General features: G+C 53.6%; 1 protein-coding gene across 3 annotated transcripts in view; it reads right to left on the bottom strand.

The window, feature by feature from the left end:
• PRKAG2 (protein kinase AMP-activated non-catalytic subunit gamma 2) overlaps window positions 1–22,248 on the bottom strand; it is a 280,396-nt gene that overhangs the window by 195,115 nt on the left and 63,033 nt on the right. For all 3 annotated transcript variants that reach the window (XM_032642679.1, XM_032642678.1, XM_032642677.1), the window contains exons 2-3: window positions 7,753–7,824; window positions 1,809–2,088 (exon numbers count right to left, since the gene is read on the bottom strand). In XM_032642679.1, the coding sequence (XP_032498570.1) occupies window positions 1,809–2,088; window positions 7,753–7,824 (352 nt within the window). The remainder of the gene's footprint in view (window positions 1–1,808; window positions 2,089–7,752; window positions 7,825–22,248) is intronic.

Here is a 22,248-nt window from a genome sequence, read left to right as displayed (position 1 = left end):
AATGTAACCTGTGTCCCCCCCCCGACCCTGCCAAATTCATGTCCTTCCAGGAATCACAGAAAGCGAACTTATTTGGAAATAGGGTCATTGCAGATGTAATTAGTTAGGAGGAGGTCATCCTGAAGTAGCGTGGCCCTCAATCCAAAATGACCGTCGTCCTTAGAAGAAGAGGAGACGCAGAAGCACAAAGACACAGACACAGACACACGGCGGGAGAGGGCCATGTGACAGTGACGGTGGACGCAGAGACTGGCGTGCTGCTTCCACAAGCCAAGGAGCACCCAGGACCACCAGCAACACTAGGAGCTAAGAGAAAGGCCTGGAACAGATTCTCCCCTAGACTCTTCGGAGGGACCATGGCCCCGCTGACGTCTTGATTTTGGTTTCTGACCTCTGGAACCGAGAGAATAAATTTCTGTTGTTTAAGCCACCCAGTTTGGGGTGCTTTGTAATGGCTGCCCCAGGAAATTCATATAACCTAGATCTGTTGTAAGCAACCCAGGCACAATGCCACCTGTGGGGAAACAGGACACCTGGTGAAGGTCTGGTCTGACATCCCCTCCCCTCTAAGAGGTGGTGCGTGATGGCATATTTGAGAATTTCAGGGTCCCTGTCCAGGGAACTGGGGATGCTCTCTAGGGTGTTGGGATGTCAGTGCTAGGACACACCTCCCTATCTGGCTTCATATCTAAGTTCCTAACTGCACGTCACCCGTACTGTCTGTGTGAGGACCACCTTGTCCTGTGACATTTGTACACTTACACATGAGTTCAGGCATCATGGGGAGGCCTTTAGGGGTGCTAGGAACGGTACCCCAAACCACCGAAAAAAAATTAAAGAAGAAAGCTCCCCACCCTTTCCTTACAAGTCACCCTTTTCCTTACAAGTCACGGAGACTGAAACTGGACTTGGGCTGGCCTTGCAGATAGAGTAATAGCTCCAGCCTACAGGTCCTCTCGCAAATACAACCCGGAGAGAAAGGAGGCGCGATGCCCAAGGGCAAGCTTGTTTTCCAAATCATTGCACTCTTCGATAGCAACTTCCTATGTCATCAGAAAGAGTCGTAAAGAGGAGGGAGATGCACTAAGGCATGGGAAAGGTGAGGAGGGAGATGCACTAAGGCATGGGAAAGGTGAGGAGGGAGATGCACTAAGACACGGGAAAGGTGAAAATAAACTCCATCTACTTTATGGTTTCCCTGGTATATTTCTAGATACGATCAACGGTGCTCAGTGGAGAATATTTTATCCTTAGATCACAAGTCCTCATGAGCCTAAGGAACTCTCTCTGAAACACACATCTGCTTCCCCTGTGTCTGTAACAAATCAACCCCACCTACCCAGAGCCCGAGACAGAGAAAGTCAGGATGTGCCAGAAACAGGTTCACTCAAATCCCCCAAACGCCAACCAAGCCGTAAGCACTGGGGGCCGCACGGGGCAGATCAAAGGAAGGGCTGGGCCGTCTGGCCCCAGGCGTGGGCCGCTGCTGATTTCCAGAGAAGGCTGGAGGCTAGCGTTCCACGTGGCTGTCCTCACAGCCATACTGTGAGTATCGGGGTACTTACGTTAACCGCACAAGCCACGCCATACTGGGTGGATTAGTGCAGGAATAAAGCGACAGGTGGAAACACGCTGCGCTGGAGGTAAGCCTGTTCCTGGGGGACAGACCAGACGCACATACTCAGCACCGTCAGTGACAGCCACCCGGCCAGCTTTGGTGTCCCCGCAGGTGGCACCGCGGCCAAGCAGCCGTGAGCAGCCCCCTGGCAGCCCTGCAGCCCCCTGAACAATAGCCATCAGTGCCTTACTTTTTCTGGAGCGGGAGAAGAACCGGATGCCCCCGGGCGAGGTAGACGGGTTGGAGTTGGGGGAAGATTCTTTGGACGAGGAACGGAAGATCCCGCTGAAGCTCATGCGGCGGGGGGAGCGCGGCGGGGACTCCTGGTAGGAGAACGGGAACACGGTTTTGGGGGAGCCGGGGCTGGTCTTGGGCCTCACGGGAGCAGACACGGGGCTGGAGGGCCGGTGCTGGGGGCCTCTGGAGAAGAAGCCTTTGGAGGGGCTGCCTGAGCCGAAGGGGCTGTCCACCTGCAGACAGACAAGACAGACGGACGGACGGGTGAGCTCACTCAGAGCCTGGGAGGACCTGTCCCTGTCGCGCCTGCCCTCCCACTGTCCCCCATCATCCAGCTGCTGCCACGACACCCGGCCCGAGAAACAGCCCCCCGCTCTTCCACAGACAGAGGCGGCCCAGGGGAAGGACCGGACCCTGGGACGACCCCCCCACAGGCCGGGCCGCAGCATCCAGGAGCCCACTGGCCTCCACCCAGTTCTCTGGAAGGGTCTTCTGGAGGCGGGGGAGGACAGCCATGCAGCCGAGAAGGCTCGAAACACGGCACCTCCCCCCTTCGTCCTATTTGCGGCCCCGTCTCCTGGCCTTCACTCCTCAAGACCTCGTGCCTGTCCTGCTCGAAGTCTGACTACAGACCTGATCTCTCTGATCTCAAAGACAGTGGGCCCAGGGCTCCATCCTGAGGGGACCCTGGCGTGGGAAGTGATGAGGTTTTCAGCTCCAAGCAGCTTCGGCGCTGGAGTAATGGGGGTTGCGGGCAGAGGCCGGGAAGAAAGCGAACAAGGCTGCAAAGCTGTGAGGCTCACTTCGGCGATGGCTTGAAATTGTAGTGATGGTTTCAAAACTTACTGGCCTCCATATTTAAGCCAAGGCACACAACTCACAGACTCAGGGGATTTCGAACGTGTCCTGCTGGTGGGTGTAGCAGCTGGCACTCCCATCTGAGTGCCTGGGCCTGACCCGCTCGCCTCTGGGCCACCCTGGAGGTTATGTAGACTCCCTAAGCCTCCGTCTCCTCCTGCGTGAAATGAGGGGCCGTACCTGCCCCTCAGGGCCGTCTGAAGGGGCATCGGTCAGACCTGACGCACAGGAATTGGACTCTATACGTGACCTGCCGCCGTCCCGTGGGTAAGCCTGCGACACAGGAGCCCGAAGGGCCTCGGGGCCCACCCAGCTCTGCAGCAGAAAAGGAGAAAACGACGTGTCCCCTGGGCTCTGGGGCAAAAGCATGAGGCCTGGCAGGGGCCGCGCAGCACAAGGAGACCCTGGGCTCCGCACGGCAGGTGACGACCGGTGCACTGCGCACAGGGCAGAGGCAGCCTCCGTGCCTCTACCCACTGGGGTGCCTGCCTGGACCCAGGACCCCTGTGAGCTCCTCCACCACTAGAGGGAGCCCCCGAGCTGGGCTTGAAGTCCCTTAAAGGAAGTGATGCCCTGTGGGGACCCTCAAACCGCACGCCCCCTTCTCCTGAGACCCTCCACCCTGCGTTAAAGGACCAGTGTGGCCATGGCGGGGAGGGGTGCAGAGGCTGGCCCCGTGCCAGTCCCCTCGCCGAGTGGGAATCTGAGGCAGAGGCCGAGCTTCCCGAGAGCCATATAACTCAGGCTCTCCTCCTTATGGAGAAGTTCAGGGTTTTCTTTTGCTAACGATTTGGTGTGAATAGCATTTAGATTCTCTGCCTCTAGAGCATTGGGTTCAGCCACTACCAACCCGCCTATGGGACTCAGGCTTTCTGGGGCTTTTCTGCATCCTAAGAGTAGTGAACACAGAGCTTTTGGAGCAGCGGGCGGCGTGCGCCTGTGGACGTGGGGGTGGGGCGTAGGGACAGCAGGCCCAGGGGTGGAGGAAGACCCCACGGCAGGGTGGTACGTGTCAGGGTTCGGGACAAAGATACAGGAGTCTGAATCCCAGCTCAGTTTCCAGCAGTGACAAGTGACCTACGTGTCAGTGTTCTCATGTATCCAATGGGGACACTAGGCCGACTTGCAGGGTCGTCAAGATGACAGGATATACACAAGGGAAGCACCTGCCACACAGGTACACAGCAGGGTACGTCTGGGAGGGTCAGCCCTCACCGTCACGAATTCGCTACAAAGAGACCCTTGGTAGACGTGGAGAGTCGGGGAGGCTGGGCTGATTTACGGAAAGACTCCACGTGGGGTGAGAACCTGACCCTCCTTTGAGGGAGAACCACAGAGCTCTTCAGCACGGGGGCGGGGGGGACACGGTCATTTAGGGCAGACGTTCTAGTGGCCTGTCACCATCACCCTCTGGGTGCCGCTGAGCCCGGAGCTCAGAGAGGGCGCTGGCTGGAGGCTGAGGGAAGGCCCCAAAGCTGGTAAGTGGTGGGCGGGACCTCAGGCCCACGGCCTTGACCCTCACGCCATTCACCTCCCGAGAAAAGCAGAAACGGCCACGTGAAACGCAAGAGGAGTCAAGGTCAAGCTTGAAGGCAGAGGGAGGGAGTCACAGTAGGAGGCCAGCCCCCGCTGCTGCCCCATCCCCTCCACACTGCACGGTGAGCTCTGCCTAGGGAGGAGGCATTGCTGAGCAAAGCTGACGCTCACTGCACGCAGGGAACAAGATGTGGGCATGGATGGGGTCCCCGTGAGACCCCGGAGAACAGCAGGCAAGACAGGGCTGCTCTGAGAGTGGCCCAGACGGGGAGAGATTTTAGAGGGAGACACTGCCCATCACGGGGCCCTGAAGCAGGGAAGGCGCTGAAAGCCGACGGGCTGTGGACGGGCCGATGGGCAGAGGTGTCCCAGGGTCGGCGGGGAGAGAGGAGCTGGAGCCGGGAGGACAGACAGACAGCCACTCACTTGGGCCACCGCGGACGGGTCACCCGGGCAGGTTGAAGCCAACATGGCAGTCTCGAAGGGCCTGGGTGCCGGTTTGAACCTTACCTGGCGGGCAAGGGGAGCCCTAGGAATCTCCGACTGGGACTGATTCCAATTCCGGGCTCAGAATTGCAGGCCAAAAGGGCCAGGCACTCAGCCATCGGGCTTCAGGTGGGGGCTCCAGAAAGCAGGCCCTCTCCCCACACGGCCAGACAGTGGTGGCTGTGGCCCATCCCGGCCTTGTCCCCGTGTCTCCCCGCCCTGACCCTGGCGAGGGGGGCGGTGGCGCTGGGCCCCCGGGTCTGCTTCCTGTAGGTTGGGAGGGGTGGGCGTGGGTATCGGCCATGATCACAGCCATTGGGGACAGAGCCCGTGCCTCTTAGCAAGCTGCAGTAAATTGACACCTTGCTAAACGTAAGGGCACGTCTCCCGAGGCGTGAACGTGAACGAAGGGCCCAGAGCCTCCCGAGTGCCTGCCGGCTCTGCAGAGCTATGTGGCGGGCTCTCAGGCCTCCGCGAGCAGAGCTTCCAGGCCCACCTCTGTCTGCCACTGCAGGGAGGGCCGCGGGGGCCAGGGCCAGGCCACCCGGTGCTTGGTCTCAGCCCCGAGGATGCAGGAAAGCGAAGAGGAGGGTTGCACGTGTGAAGGTGAGCGAGGGGTCCGCGGGGCTGGCCTCGACGGTGACTGACAGCTGGGCACCGGGCATCCCTTGGAGCCTGAGGGAAATGGGTGTGGGCGAAGGGGTTAAAGGTGAAGGGCGCCAGGAAAAGGGGGGCCGAGTTGGACAAAACCTCGAGGTGAGGGTCTGTGGGAGCCCGACTCAGGCTGGGGAGGTGTGGAGGCTGTGCCTGGGATGCAGGACACGGCCAGTGCCCTCGGGGCCAGTGTGCTAATGGTGCGTGGCTCCGGTCTGAGTCCCTGTGTGCTCCAGACAGAAAGGGGCTGGCGTTCTCGGCAGAAGGAATGGAGGAACAGTGCACACGGCCAGCAGTGGACAGAGGCCCCGAGCCACGTCCTAAGGCCTGGCCAGATGCCACGTTCCCGACGGCTCAGGTAAATGGGTCGTGGGTGCACCCCTTCACGGTGCTCCGAAGTGGGGGGTGTCCTGAGGCCACGCCTGCGTTCCCAGACTGTCCCTGAGCACGTGTCCCGGGCCAGTCACTGCTCTACATCTGCTCCATCGACAAGCTCATTGAATCCTCATAAGGAAAGGTGAGCACCGCCACGAGCCCGGGTTTGCCGATGGGGAGACAGGTTCACAGAGAATATCTTGTCCCGGGTCACACAGAAGGGAAGCTGCCAGGAAAAATGAACAAAGGAGCCGGGCTCCCCATCCCAGGATCAAGGGACACAGACAGGAAAACCTGTGGGCATCTGGGCATTCCACAGACTGCCCCAGGACCAGGCCATGCTGGCTGACCCAGAGTGACCACAGTGGTGTTGGATGATCCCAGGGACGTCGATGGCACTGAACCTACCTCCCAATGCTGGCCCGGAGCTGCACACAGAGCTGTGCAGAGTCAAGGGTGGCCATGAAGCTCTTGTACCGAGATGTGTTATGTAACACAGAGCTGCCTCCTCTGGGAACAGGGGAGCCAGGAGAGGGACAGGTGGGAAGACCAGGCAGCTCCCATATCAACCGATGCTTGGGATCGCAGGGTTGGCATCGTTGTTGGGTTTTTTTCGGCTGCGCTGCGTGGCTTGTGGGATCTTAGTTCCCTGACCAGGGATCGAATCCGTGCCCTCAGCAGTGAAAGCGTGGAGTCCTAACCACTGGACTGCCAGGGAAGTCCCAGGGCTGGGCAATCCTTGAGTCCAGAACACCCATAAAGGGGAGCTCAGCTGTGGCCCCCTCCACTGAACTCTGAGTGTACCTAGATGGGAGAGGAGGCCGCCAAGTGTCCAGTCCACATTCGAGCTTGGCAGTCCCTGAGGATTTTCAGTCCCCTAAGGAGATGGGGGTCTTAGTCACAGGGTACAAAGATGCGGAGATGATCCAGAAAGGGCAGAAAGCCTCCGTGAGGGTACCTGTCCGGCCGAGGACACTTCCCTGCATGGCCTGCACCACTGGTCCCAGTTCAGGGTATCCAGACACAGCGCAACGCACACCGGGCTGAGCGCCAAGAAACCCAGACTGAAGCCGGCTCAGTTATTAAGCAGCCCTGTGACTGTGGGAAAGTCTTTCCACCATCCTGAAGTCCAGTTCCTTCATTTAAAACCCAAGTGTAGGTGCTGCATGGGACCCCAGGACCCTTGCACAATCTAGGAAGGAAGTCCCAATAACGATGGAGATTCACATTTCCCATCAGCCTGGTGGGATGAGGGACGTGGAGCCTCCAGGGCCAAAGAATTCAGCCTAGCTCTTGTCTCTGCTCTCAGACACTGCCCACGGCAGCCCCTCCCGAAGCCTCGGCCCACCAGCCGCCCCAGCCGTCCGCCGCACACTCACCCTGACCGCGGGCCACCTTGACCTCCCTTTGCTTGCCATGGCCAACCCACCCACCCCGGCATGCTCGGCTGCCTGCCCTTCACGGCTCCAGCTTCCTCTGGAGGAAAAACTGACCAGCGGGAGAGGGGAGAACGTGGGTTAAAGAGAGAAAAGGGAAAGGGGGACAGAGGACGACAGGGAGAGGAACGGGCAGGGAGAAGGGGCTCCTGTCTGCGGGGGAGACAGTTGGTCTCCACATCCCGATTTCACTAATGCTTTCAACCTCCTCTCTTCGCTAATCAGCTCCTCGGGCGCTCAGGGTGCTCAGCTCACTGTCAATCTTCGGCATCACCTCTGCCCTCTTTGGGGAGTCCCGTGGCCGCGGACGAGCCCAGAGGGAAGAGGAGAGAAGAGAAAGGAGTGAAGCCTGGCAGGTGTGAGGCTGAGCTCGGCAGCGGCCAGGTGCACGGGTGGGAGCGCAGGTCAGAGCACAGGTGGACACGTAGGTGGGAGCACAGGTGGATGTACAGGTGAGAGCACGGGTGGATGTGTCTTGGGTTCGCGCTGAGGGAGTTCTGCCTCAGTGGCACCTCAGGTGAGCCGTGAGAAGCTGTGAGGAAGGTGGCTTACCTTACGAGAAGGATGCTTTTCTGAACTCTCCAGGTCTCCATCCAGGAGCGGCATGGCAAAGGAACTCAGGTCCTAGGACGGAAAGAGAGCACGTGGTCAATGACCTGGACCTCAGGTGCCCATCTGGCCTCGTCCAGGGCCACTCCTGGCTCTCTGTGTGTATCACCGCCCCCTCCCTGAGACTTCCTCGAATGTCAAGCCCCAGGGAGGACGCGGAGGGCCAACAAGGTGAAAGGAGGGGTGGAGACGTGCTGGCCCCCCTCGGAGATCCCGACCCACCTCCCTCCTCCCTGGGGGGACGGGAAGGGCCCTCCCTTCCCATCCCCCCAGGGGAAGGAGCAGGAAGAGAGGCTGGGACCGCAGGGCAGGAGGAAGAGAGCAAGGGAGGAAAAGCAGAAAAGGGCGGGGGCAAAGCCCACCGCAGCGCTCAGGACTTCATTTCATGACGTGAATGTGGCCCAAGGAAGTGTGTCCTCCTGGAAAGATGGCAGGGCCGCATGGGAGGGATGGCCGCTGGGGCAAAGCGGTCGGAAAGGCCTGATGACATCGTGGCCCAGAGAGATGGCCTTGGGGGGAGCAGCTCGCCAAAGACTCGTGGTGTCTAAAATGAAGTCATACGTCACCCTCACCCTGCTCCCCTTTCTTCCTGTGTCTTGCCCGGTGGACACCTCCATGCCTGGGCAGGAACCGCACCTGGGCAGTCCTCCACCGGGAGAAGCTGCTGCATCCCTAACCTTTTGGTTTTTTTCTTTTTCCTTTTTTGTTGTGGTAAAATACATGTACACAAGGTTTACCATCTTAACCATTTTAAGGGCACGGTTCAGGGCAGTTAAGCCCATTCACGCTGTTGGGCAACTAACCTCCAGGGCCCTTCCCTCTGCAAACTGAAACCCCATATGCATTTGACAACCACCCCCCAGCCCCCTGCCCCAGCCCCTGGCACCCCCTGCCCCATTCTACTTTCTGTCTCTATGAATGTGACAACTCTAGGGACCTCGTGTAAGTGAATCGTACAGCATTTGTCTTTCTGTGACGGGCTTATTTCACTTAGCATAATGTCCTCAGGTTCATCCGTGTTGTAGCGTGTAACAGAATTTCCTCCCTTTTAAAGGCTGAATCATGTTCCATTGCATGGATAGACCACATTTTGTTTATCTGTTCATCCATCAAGGGACACAGGGTGCTGTGAATAATGCTATGAACACAGGTGTTATGGATTGAACTGCGTACCCCTCAAAACTCATAGGTTTGAAGTTCCCACCCCCATTACCTCAGAATGTGACTGTATTTCACTGCTGAGGGCACGGGTTCAATCCCTGGTTGGGGAACTAAGATCCCACAAGCCACGCAGCGCAGCCGAAAAAAAAACCAACAACGATGCCAACCCTGCATTCCCAGATAGAGAGGGTCTTTGAAGCGGTAATTACGTTAAAATGAGGTCATATGGATGGGCTCTCTAATAAGACTTCAATCCAGTAGCACTAGTGTCCTTATAAGAAGAGGAGATCAGGAAAGAGACACAGAAGGAAGACACATGAAGACACAGAGAGAAGATGGCCATCTACGAGCCAAAGAAGGAGTTCTCAGAAGAAACTCACCCTGCCGACACACCCTGACCTTGGACTTCTAGCCTCTACAATTGTGAGAAAATAAACTTCTGTTGTTTAAGCCACCCAGTCTGTGACACTTTGTTATGGCAGCCCTAGTAAACTAATACAGTGGGTGTACAAATATCTCTGCGACCCTGCTTTCATTTCTTTCGGGTATATATCCAGATGTGGAATTGCTAGATCACATAGTAATTTATTTTTAATACTTTTGAGGAACCCCCATACTTTTTCCGTAGCAGCTGCCCCATTTTACATTCCCACCAATGGTACACAAGGGTGCCAATTTCATCCTCACCAATACTTGTTATTATTTTCTGTTTTACTTTAGTTTTTATTTTTTATGGTGACCATCCTAATAGGTATGAGACGGTATCTCACCGTGGTTTTGATTTGCATTTCCCTAATGATTAATAATGTTGAGCATCTTTTCTTGTGCTTGTTGGCTATCTGTATATCTTTTCTAGAAAAATGTCTATTCAAGAAGCCCTTTGACTATTTTTTAACCAGCTTGTTTGTTGCTGAGCTGGTAGGAGTTCGTTATATAATCTGGATATTAACCTTTTATCAGATATATGAATTGCAAGTATTTTTTTCCCATTCTGTAGGTTGCCTTTTCACTGTGTGGATTGTGTCCTGTGGTGCACAAAAGTTTTTAATTTTGATGTAGTCCAATTTATCTGTTGATATTTTTATCAATACTTTGTTGCCTGTGGTTTGGTGTCATACCCAAGAAATCATTGCCAAATCCAATGTCATGGAGGTTTTCCCCTATTTTCTTTAAGTTTTACAGTTTAAGCTCTTATATTTAAGTCTTTGATCCATTTTGAGTTACAGAAGTTCCGCCCCCCCCCCCCCCCCCCCCCCCCCCCCCCCCCCCCCCCCCCCCCCCCCCCCCCCCCCCCGCCTTATCAGCAGTTTTGCCTTCCAACGTTTCAGTTACTTGAGGTCAACCAGGGTCCAAAAGTATTTAATGGAAAATTCCAGGGAATTCCCTGGTGGTCCAGTGGTTAAGACTCCATGTTCCCAATGCAGGGGGCCCGGGTTCGATCCCTGGTCAGGGAATTAAATCCCACATGCATGCCGCAACTAAGAGTCCACATGCCACAGCTAGAAGACCCCGCGTAACTCAGTGAAGATCCTGCATGCAGCAACTAAGATCTGACGCAGCCAAATAAATAAATAAATAAGGGGGGAAAAAAAAGAAAAGAAAATTCCAGGGACTTCCCTGGCAGTCCAGTGGTTAAGACTCTGTGCTTCCACTGCAGGGGGCGTGGGTTCATTCCCCGGTTGGGGAACTAAGATCCCACATGCCTCACAGCGTGGCCAAAATAATAATAATAACATAAAATAAAAATTAAAAAAAAGAAAATTCCAGAAGTAAACAATTCAAAATTCCAGAAATAAACAATTTTGTTTTTTGAATTTCGTGCCATTCTGAGTAACTTGAAGAAATCTTGCACTGTCCTGTTCTGTCCCGCCTGGGACGTGAGTCGTCATCCCTTTTCCAGCGTATATCCACACAGTACATGTGCTACCCCCTCGCCAGTCACTTAGTAGCCGTCTTGGTTATCTGTTCGACTGTTGCGGTACCACAGTGTTTATGCCCACAGGATCCTTATTTTACTTAATAATGGCCCCAAAGTGCGAGAGGAGGGACACTGGCAATTTGGATATTCTCTTACTGAACCTACTTCATAAATTAAACTTTATCCTAGGTATGTATGTATAGGAAAAATCATAGTATCCACGGTTCAGTTCTATCCACGGTTTTAGGCATCCACTGGGGGTTTTGGAGCATATCCCCTGTGGATAAGGGGAACTACCGTAATTTTTGTATATTGTATAATAAGGTAAGGGTCCAACTTTATTCTTCCACATGTGGATATCCAATTTTCCCAGCACCAAGTATTGCAAAGACTATCTTCTCCCAGTGAATGGTCTTGGCACTTTTGCTGAAAATCATTTGGCCATATACGTATGGAAGAGTTTCTTTCTGGACTCTTTGTTCTATTTCATTGGTCTATATGTCTGTCTTTATGCCAGTACCACATTGTTTTGATGATTGTAACTCTGTAATAAGTTTTGAGCTCAGAGAGTGTGAGACCTCTAACTTCGTTCTTTTTTTTTTTTTTTCAAGATTGTTTTGGTTACTTGGGGTCCCTTGAGAGTTCATACAAATTTTAGGATGGATTTTTCTATATCTGCAAAAAAATGCCATTGGGATTTTGATAGGGATTGCATTGAATCTGTAGATGACTTTGGGTAGTATTACCATCTCAATATTAAGTCTCCAATCCATGTACATGGGAGGTCTCTCCATTTATTTGTGTCTTCTTTAATTTCTTTCGGCAACGTTTTGTAGTTTTCTGTGTACCTAATCTTTCTTTTAACCCCTTCCACCCTCCCAACCCCTCTGCTGTGGGGTCCAGGTCTGCATCCTCCTTTGCCCAGCTCTCTTTTGGGTTTCCTAATTGTTCTCCAAATCTTTCAGCTTAGCCTGTTTCAAGCTATCTGCAAACCTCTGCTAGAACAGTGATTCCTAAAACCGTGGCCCCATTACGCTGGCCTCTGCCCTAAAGCCCCAGGGCTTCCACCATAGCCTAGGCAACGACTCCCACACCTAGTCCACTGGGACTTGCTGGCAATCTCTTACCTAGGCAGATTCCAGACTCAGCCCCTCTGGTGCTGGTTTATTTCAGCATCCCAGGCTGGTTGCACCTCGGGAGTTGGGTCCCACCACAGAGTCGATTGGTCTGCGGTGCAGTGCAGGCTTCACGGTGATTCAGCCGGCAGCCCAGGCGGGGAGCCACCAGCTTCCCATGGGTGATTCACAGTCAGGAGCTCTCAGCCGGGCCCTGCAGGCTCCAATACAGGCCCCGTGGATCTGCCGACCTCTGCAGCCTTATTTCTGATGTGCTCTGCACCCCGTCTCCTTCTTTCAGCAAGAGCCCAGGCAGGATCTTGATAGCTTTTTAAACACAGCTGCGCGTCTTGTGGACACGTTGCCTGGAATGCTGTCTCAGCTCCTCAGTTCAAGGTCACCCTTCGCCAACCGTACAACCCCTTCCTGGGAGAACAGACTTCGCTTCACTTGGGTCCCTGCAGGACGGAGCTGGCCGTCTCTCTGAAGCTTGGAGCCCTTTCCTCCTGCCCACTCGCCTCCAGCTCCCAGCCAGAAGATCCTGGCTCACAGGGTGAACTCCTACTGTCATGCAAAGCCCAATTCAGATACGATCCCTCAGGCAGAATTCATTCTTCTCTTATCTGTGCTACCACAGTACCTCAGACTACCTTTATTACAGGACTTATCGTGCTATCTTAATACCATTTATCAGTCTATTTCTCTAACTGGACTGTGAACCGGTCAAGGGTGAGGGGAAATCATGCATCTCGCTATTCTGTGTCACATGCAGCAGGTGTGCAGAAGTGACTGAATCAACTCCTGGACAAAGCAGCCCCTGCCCCGGCAGCACGTGTAGGGGGTGCACGCCTGTGCTGATGGGCGGGAGGGGCGGCGAACGGGCAGACCCCGCGAGATTGCAGGTCCCTAAGGAAGAGGAGGAACCAGGTGTGGACGCTTAGCTCCTATTTTAATGAGTATGTTCCTCTGCGGTTTCAAATAATCATTACCCTCTCGCTTTTGTTCAGCAGAGCAGTTTCTACACACTGAAGCCCTGCTGCACATACTCGATGATTCCTCACGGAACCATCAGGCTCTAGCGACGGAGGCCCTGGCGGTCAAGTGACTCAGGACAAGGCGGTCTTGAAAGAGCCGAGACCAGGACGCGGGTCTCGCTCCCATCCCAGGCTGCCTGGAGCCCTGGGCGGGCCTGCGGCTGGTCCCCTGATGCTCGTCCCGCCCAGAGCGAGACAAGGAGGGCGCCGCACAGGCGTCTTCCTCGGTCAAGCATCCCCACAGAGAAGTCCCTTGGCACCAGTAGTGGACTTTGCTGGAAGGCTCCCCCATCCCACATTCCACGATTCTGATCTTGGCTCTCACCTCCCCGAGCTCACCAGGAAACAGTGCGCACCGTGGAGGCTGGTGTGGGAAAATCTCCGACTGCAGCGGTGACCACGAGACTGTTAGCAGGTGGAGTGACTGGGACCTGGCCTCTCAGCTCGGCTGACATTCCCGAAGGCCAGGCACCGGGAGCTCACCCTGCTCACGGGGTTTAAACGCCCACCAGAGCTTTGTGCCTCCCTCACTGCTTTGTCCACATCTGGCCATCCTGAATTCTCCCTCCCCATTGGCAGGCATTCAGACCCTCCCTGGTGCTGGGTGGCCAGTTCACTGGGACACACTGAGGCACCAAGAGACGCTTTGTCCTCTGGGATTGTCCTCAGCCGCACACACTGTATTTTAGACCCTGACCACGTGCTCCGGAGATAAATAGCAGGGTCTCTGGGGAAAGTGCATTTTCAGGATTTGGGCTGATAAAAGTCGCCTGTCAGGAAAGCAACAGGACAAAAGAGAAAAGCCCCAGGTTTGAGAAAATTCCCAAGATGCCAGCCAACCTTAATACCCCATCCCTGCCCCTCTTCAGAATTTCAGGCAAAAGCCAAAAGTCTGACTCAAAAAAGTCAGGTCTCAGCAGCAGAGCTGTCATTAATTTGCCATTAGAATGTCCTTAAAACTTCCATTTGTTGCCTCATTTGGTCCTCAGAAGAGCCCATACAAGTAGGAAAGGCAAGTGGTATCACCCCAGTCTATAGATGAAGATACGGAGGGTCAGAGAGGTTAAGCCACTTGCCCAAGGCCAGACAACCAGACAGTAGCAAGCAGGCCCTATAACCCAGGTCCACCCGCTCCCAGCTCAGAGCTCTTTCTATTGAACCCTCCCACCGCCTTGGGATGGCTCAGCTCCAGTGACAAAAAACAACCCAGGGGACTCTTCCCTGGTGGCACAGTGGTTAAGAATCCGCCTGCCAACACAGGGGACACGGGTTCGAGCCCTGGTCCGGGAAGATCCCACATGCCGCGGAGCAACTAAGCCCGTACATCACAACTACTGAGCCTGCGCTCTAGAGCCCGTGAGCCACAACTACTGAGCCCGCGTGCCTAGTGCCCACACGCAGAGCAGCCACCGCAATGAGAAGCCCGCGCACTGCAACGAAGAGTAGCCCCCGCTCGCCGCAACTAGAGAAAGCCCGTGCGCAGCAACGAAGACCCAATGCAGCCAAAAAACTGAAAAAAAAAGACTGAAAAAGCAACTTGGTATTGGAGGCTGTGAAGATACAGGGTTCTTCTATGCAAAGTGAGTCTCCGTGGCACAGTGAGATCACAGGGGAAGAGAACGGATGGAGGAGGGTCTGTACAGTTCCGTGATTCACTACCAAGGCAGCCTGTGATACTGTCTCTTTAAGGTCTACTTCTTAATGAAAAGTAATTCACCTAATACAACATTGTAAATCAGCTGTACTTCAACAGAAAAATGTTAAGAAGTATTTCATGCTGATGTTGCAAAGGACAGACAAGTATCAAGCATCCCACCACCAAATTCGATCATCCACATTTTGTGTGGTTTGGGGTCTTACCGATAGCTCACCCGCTCCCCGGCCGCTTATCCCAACATTTCTCTATGCTGTTTACAACCAACTGATGTGTGAATTCTTGAGAAATGAGGGCTCTTTTACTCCCGTCTTAGCCTCGACAGTAGGTGTGTATCGGTCAGATATAGTTCTGCCTTTTCAGCATTTCTGATGCTTTGTCTTACAAAACTCCTTTGTTGATGCAGCTGGGCTACCCCAGAAAGAGCCCTGGTGGAAGTGCACACACAGGACAAACAGAAAGGCTGCCAATGCCAGGGGCCATGGCCTGCACCTAAGGGCCAACCAGGGGTTTTAAACGTCAGGGTGACCACAGAACATTCCTGTGCGATTACCAGCCGTTAGACTCCTACCGAGGAGGGAACACTTTGAGGACGGTTTCATGTTCCTCCCCTGCTGAGCAGACCTGAGCCCAAAGAGTGTCCATCAGCGGCATCTGGGGCTACCTGGGTGCAGACAGCTGACCCAGGGCGCTGTCTGGGCGTCGACGAGCCCGCACCCCTCGGGCACGTAAGAACATGACCTGTTCACAGAGATAGAGCCGGAAGGCCGGGTTCCAGCCCAGTTCTATGGTTTCCTGTCTGGGGATCTGGGAGATCTCCGGCACGTCTGAATCCAGTTTTCCATCTGTCAGATGACAGGGTTTAACTAGATAATTTCAGAAGATGCCTGTAAGCTCAGACATTCTCTGTTCTTATCTGTTGGGCTAAACAGCAGATGGGGTCAGGAGCAGTTTAAGGGAGCACTGCTAGGCTGAGAATAAAATGCTTCTCATCTTCTAGGATTTGTCATCAAAATAATTTTCTTCATCTCTCAAACTACCAAATACTCTCCACTGTTCTCCCAGCTCAGGGCAGAGTCTCCAGACATGGTGTGGGCTCCACCAACGGAGGGATGAGGGGGTGCCCCTTGCTTCCCTGGTGATGCTTCTTAGCTGAGCGGGTCGGGACCCAGACACATATCTGGCTTTCTGTCTTACTGTGTCTCAATCTGCTTCTTCAGTACTAACCCTCTAGTTTCTCAGGTGATTTCTAAGGTCCCTCAGTTTTAAGCACATGGATCGCTAGTACAAATGCCAGGTGCATCCCAGGTCAGCATGATTCTGGAAAGCCGTGAGTGGTGTCCTCAGACTAAGGGTACCTGGCCCCTGCCCTGCCTGTCCCCCTGACCCCTGTACTCCCTGTCACCAACATGGGGGGTTGCTTGCACCATCTAACCTCCTCTGCACCCGAGCTGTTGGAATTGTGGCAAAGGCCTTGGTGAGGCCCTCACATGGGATACTCAAGGGAGGCGTCTCCAGATGGACTGGCTTTGCTCAATCCCTCAAAACCACCAAACGGGCAATTCTTGGTACTAATGTTGGGGGTAGTGACCAGAGCCATGGTCACTTGGAGCCTTTGAGAACACTCATGTTACATAACGACTCTCAGAAAAATAAGGAACGAACCCAGAATCACTGGAACTCGGCAACAGGGGAGGGACAGGGGACAAATTAGGGAAAAAGCCTAAACTTAACTCTTGGAGAAGTTCCAGAATTACTTATTTTCCACAGAAGACATCATGGTTTCTGACTGCACTCTGAGAGGCTTCCTGATATAAAAGAGAAAAAAACCCACTATTTTTCACTCCTGCGGCCACCATCCCACCTCCCCTCACCTGGTGGTCCCGGGATTGATCCACATAGCTGTTTGGGGGGCTCCCTCGCTGCCCTGGCCAACGACCCTGGGTCTTTGTGCCCATGTGATGCCTACTGACCAACCGCGGGAGGGAAAGTGCTTTGGCCCCGTGGTGGGCAGGACTTTCTCCCAAGAAAGAAGCCCTGGGCCGTGCAAAAGGCAGAAATCTGAAAACTCTAATTTGAAAAGATACGTGCACCCTTATGTTCATAGCAGCACTATTTACAATAGCCAAGACCTGGAAGCAACCTAAACGTCCATCAACAGAGGAATAAATAAAGAAGAACAATCCCAGTCTCCATAGGTGGTGTTTTAGGCCAAGCCAGGTGATGGGAGGAGAGTGGTGTTATAGAGGAGAGAGCTTTGGGCTCTGATGACCCAGCGCCATCACAGAGCCTCTGATGGTTAATTTCACGTGTCAACTTGGCCAGACCGCAGCGCCCAGCGGTTTAATCAGCACTAAGCTAGATGCTGCTGTGAAGGTATCTGTAGGTGAGGTCAGCATCTAGAATCAGCAGAGTTTAAGTAAAGGAGATCACCCTCCACGACGCGGCTGGCCTTCATCCAGTCAGCCGAAGGCCTTAGAGCAAAAACTGAGGTTTCTGAAAGAAGAAGAAATTCTGCCTCAAGGTCTTAGCATCAACGCCCGCCTGAGTTTCCACCTGCTGGCCTGCCCTGTGGATTCAGGATTTGCCAGCTCCCGCCAACACGAGCCAATTCTTTAAAACAAATCCCTTGATATGTAATATTTATTATCTGAACACTATAATTATATTTATAATATAAATAACATATATCAGTTAATGGCCTATTGTGACATATAATATATAATGATATAGCTTAACATAATATATGTAATATATACAACTGTTACTATTAGTTAACATTTATATTAAGTATACATTGCATATACTTAATATATTAATATGTGATAAATATATATTAAAGATATATATGTGTGTGTATATCAAGGACATACATGTAGGATGTGTATATGCGTATACAGGTATGTGTATCTCTTACTCCTCTTGATTCTGTCTCCGGAACCCTGACTGATGCAGAAACCTAGACCCCTCCCCCCACCACCCTCGAGCTGGTGGGTGCTGACCTTGAGCGAGTCTGGCCGCAGGAAGGTGGCAGTTTGGAGACAGTCAGCTACCCCTGGGGAGGGGAGTGGGGCCCACTCGGTCAGCAGGGGGTCTCTGTACACACAGAGCCCTGACTTTGTCAAGGACTTCGAAATCTCCAAGGGAGATAGATGGATGAGAGGAAAAGACAGGTGTGAAAGGTCTTCGCTCCTGCAGGTTCAGTAAAAAAACAGGAGACAGCCCAAATAGTCCTATTTTTTACTGTCATGGAAGATTTACAATGTGTAAAGGAGAACAGCAGGCTGGAAAAGTCCCGAAATCACATTCTAGCGCCATCTGTGGAATGATGAGAATTGTTCTCGCGTCGCTTGCCGGGTAAGTGGTGTGAGTTTCCACCAGGCGTGTGAGGATGCTGTGTGGTACCCACCTGCCGTCTCCCTCCACCCACCACAGTCAGCTGACAGCAGGGAGACGCTTATTCACCCAGGGACGCGCTCCTCCACACTGCCGGACACACGGGCAGGACTCAAACGGGAGTCTTCCCCCACACAAAACCGACACTGGAAAAGGTGCCAAGAAGCTCATTCACACTGAGACATAAATGACTGATGACAGCCTAGGGTACAGGAAACACTAAGACCTCATGATCAGAGAAGGATGTTCTAATGGGATCTCTCGGGCCACTTGGCCCATCTGAAAGCAAGGACAAACAGAAGTGGCTGTCTGTCAGAGGACAGCCGGCCCTTAATTTCTAGGGCTGTTTTCAACTCTGACATTTCACGATTTTACTAAGACAAACCTTAAGAGAGGGTCTGCAAAAACCAGCGCTGGGTTTCTGGGGAGGGTTATTTACCCGCAAGTAAAATGCCAAATCACCAACTGAGACTGTGGTAGCCTTGGTGTTGAACCCTCTGTGGGTGCCATCCACTGCCCGGCCAGCTAGGTGACTCTGCTAGTCATCAGGCCTCCCACATGTTAAGTCCTCTCCATGAAGGAAAAAAGCGACCACGAGGGAAAGTGGAGACGCTGCTGGGTGTGTCCCGCAGACCCAAATGGACCCCGACAGCTGCCTCTCCACCCGCCTGCCTAGCGCCCCACAGGCAGCGGGGGCACAGGGGGAAAATCACACGGTTTGGGTCTGGGCTTCAAGACGAACCGCAGGACAGAAAACTTGAATGAGAATTAAATTGAGCACCCAGGGAACGTGTTTATAAGGTCACAGCACTGCTGGCAGCTCCGAGACACACCCTCCTCCATGCAGGGGGCTCTTATGCAAGACTCAGGGCTTAGAGACCTACTTTCTGCCCTCAACCACCTACCCAATGTGGCTCTGGGATTTGGCCCAGGAGCCAAAGTCCACACAGTTTTCAGCTCAGAATCTGGAGAATACCCCGTGTCCATATTTATAAAACTGTTTATCAAAAGATTCTTCCTAAACATTTCTGCGGGTGCCCAAAGCTTCTTCCATTCCTGTGTGTCACCACCTGCTGTGACCACATGTTACAGACTGAACAGTACAAGGAGTTCAGGGGAAGCAGCAAACACCAGGGACTTGAATAAAACGCAAGGGCTTCTGCACTACGTAAGCATAACGAAGAAGGTGCTTTTATTTATTCGCTCTTTCATCCCAGGCTGAACTGGCTGCTCCAGAAGCATTTAGCTTTTCTAACTAACAGTGCCAGCCCATCAGTGGATCATGAAATCGATTTAGTGGATTATACAACCACCAAAATATAGATTAGAATAAGGATGCATCTCATTGTTTCCTAAAATTGCTTCAATTATTCACACAGACATGAATAAAACATACATGTTACTGCGTCGTGGACAAAAAAGTCTGGACAACTGTGCACCACATGAGCTTTGAAGCAGTGCGGGTAGATTTCAGAGGGGAGCCGACACCCCCTGTCCTTCCAGATGTCACGAGAGTGAACAGGGACGAACACCATCTTTTGTCCTCTGTCCTGGCCGAAGCCCTCTGACCTCCCTTTGTACTTTGTGCCCAGAAGTACGCACACAGGATGGAGACAGAGAATCACATCTCGTCACTGTCATGGATGGGAGGTAGGCAATTCCTTACCTTCCCCCCAACCCCTTTTTTTTTTGGCCGCGCTGCATGGCTTGCAGGATCCTAGTTCCCCAACCAGGGATGGAACATTTTTTTTTTTTGGTCACGCCCTTGGCAGTGAAAGTGCAGAGTCCTAACCAATGGACCGTCAGGGAATTCCCACCTCCCCTTTCCTCCAACCACATCCATCCCTCCCCTGGCCCTCTGAGCAGTGGGCACTGCTGCTCTGACCCACCGTGGGTCCTGCCAACTCCAGCAGTCCCAGGCCACCCCAGACCCAGAACAGCAGTTACAGCCCTGGGGGCAACCACCTACCGAGACCCCTCCAGAGTGGGATCTGTCAGCACCTGTGCCCCTCTGGTCCAGGCCTACTGCAGACTCCCTGGTCTCCTGACACCTAAACCAGGGAAATAACGCAGTCACAGGGTGTCGCCGTTGGAAAATGTCAGAGATCTTCCAAATTGATCCCCTTCCATTACAAACCTGGGGTCACAGGTTTCCAGAGAGATCTGAGTGAGGTGCTCAACGCCACGTGGTAGAGTCATGACCGAGCCAGAACCAACTCCTGGTCTTGCAACTTCTAGCCAAGTTCTCTATCACACCGTGCTCTCTCTAGTTGACTCTGACCTTCTAGCGTACGTTTCCATTACGTAAGGTGATAGCACGGACCTGGCTGCCCTGCGCACCCAGGTGTCAGTTGTAATTATTATACGAGGTCGGCCATCCTCTAATTTCAGTTCTCTTGGTATCTTTGCATCCAGCGACAGAGCTCTTGTTCCAAGTTGCCCTTTGTCATCCCCTGGCTTTGTGTGAATGTGTTACTTCCTGGGATTGCTCCACGCTTGTGGTCATGCCCATTAGGGTGAGCAGCTGCTCCGGGAACTTTCGGGAGGGAGCCACAAAAGCCTCAGCGCCATCCATCTGATGGAAGGCTGGAGGGCACTCTGCAGAGAAGGGCTCCAGGTGCTGCGTGTCAAAGCCTAACGCAGCAGGTACGTGGAGATCAGCGGCTCCAGGAGATGCTATCTGCCCACTTCCCCTTCCTTCCAGGGCAGGGCCTGCCCGGAGCCCCTCGGGCACACACCAGGCACACGCAGGGCACATGTCGGGCGGCTCCTCGTGGGAACTCAGAGTTCTTGGGTAGAACAGGGGGCACTGGAGGCACATGGCGTCCTCCCTCAGAGCCCAGTGGCCACTGAGGGTTCCAGGCACCCCACCTTGGGCCAGAGTCCCCCATGGGGCAGGTTAATGATGACACTCAAAACAGGCAAGTGGCTAGCTCTTTGCAAAATTTATTATTTGGTCCTTTTTACTAACTTAGCTCCTATTGTTAAAAAAGAAGCTGAATTGAACCTATGCCCTCTCTGAGGCCTGGATACAGATTTCTGTTCCAACCAGCTGTGCTGACTAGAAACTCACATCTTGTCTCTGGTCCTCGGTTTCCTCACCTGAGATAGGAGGTATCTGGGTCTGAATCCTGGAGCTCCTCCAAAGGCCTTCCAGCCCCCAAATTCTATTCTAGGCCATCTCTCCTCCTGGCACCGAGATGGCAGACTCCCTTCCACATGCCGGGTTGAGCCCCAAGGCCATGATGGGTCACACTGCCCCTGTGACCCACCCACCTGGTGGGTGCACCCTGGGGTCAGGCCCAGAGGCGGCAGGACAAACACCTGTAAGTAGCTGCCGGGGGATGGGGGAGGGAACAGGCAAAGCACTGGGAATTTTTAGGGCAGTGAAACTACTCTGATACTGTAATGGCGCATACACGTCACTATACATCTGTCAAAACCCATAAAATGTACAAAACCAAGAATGAGCCCGATATAAACTCTTTCAGTTAATAATAGTGTATTAATAAAGGCTCATCAGTTGTGACAAATGCACCGCTAATACTAGGGGATGCTGGAGGGGAGGGGAAGGGGGTACAAGGGAGCTCTCTGTACGCTCTGCTCAATTGTTCTGTAAATCTAAAACTTCTCAAAAAAAAGTCTATTAATTAAAAAAAAATTAATAGCATCAAATAGGCAGAGATGGCCTCAGTTCTGTCGGTCAACCGATCACCCACCACTCTGGGCCTTGATCACCCACCTCCTGTCATTTCTACAGGAGACAACAGGGAGCCTGCAGTCTAGCTGAGGGGCTGCCTTGGGCTGCCCCAAGAGGCCTGTGGTCATCAGTCCACGTGGGGACAGGAGCTGGAGTGGTCACTTGGTCCTGCATCCATGGCTCCGAGTCCTTCCGGAACGCAGGGGAGCAGGTGTATTGCACACGCCCAGACTCAGGGCCCTGAGGCCACGGGGATCTCGGGCAGAGAAGATAAACCTGGAGATGGAACAGCTAGCTGGGGTCAGGCAGCAGCAGGGCCGGGAGGAAGGTCTGCAAACCCACGTCCCCTCTCGCAGGCCGAGCCGTCCAGTGTAGACCCCGGGGCGAGGGCTCTGGCCTTCACGCTCCAGATGGGAGCAGGTGGCAGCCGGGGTCACCGGGCAGCCTCAGGAGGTCTGGAG

This window comes from Phocoena sinus, chromosome 9 (genome assembly GCF_008692025.1).
Source record: "Phocoena sinus isolate mPhoSin1 chromosome 9, mPhoSin1.pri, whole genome shotgun sequence".
NCBI lineage: Eukaryota > Metazoa > Chordata > Mammalia > Artiodactyla > Phocoenidae > Phocoena > Phocoena sinus.
This window is presented reverse-complemented; position numbering and strand designations above follow the sequence as displayed.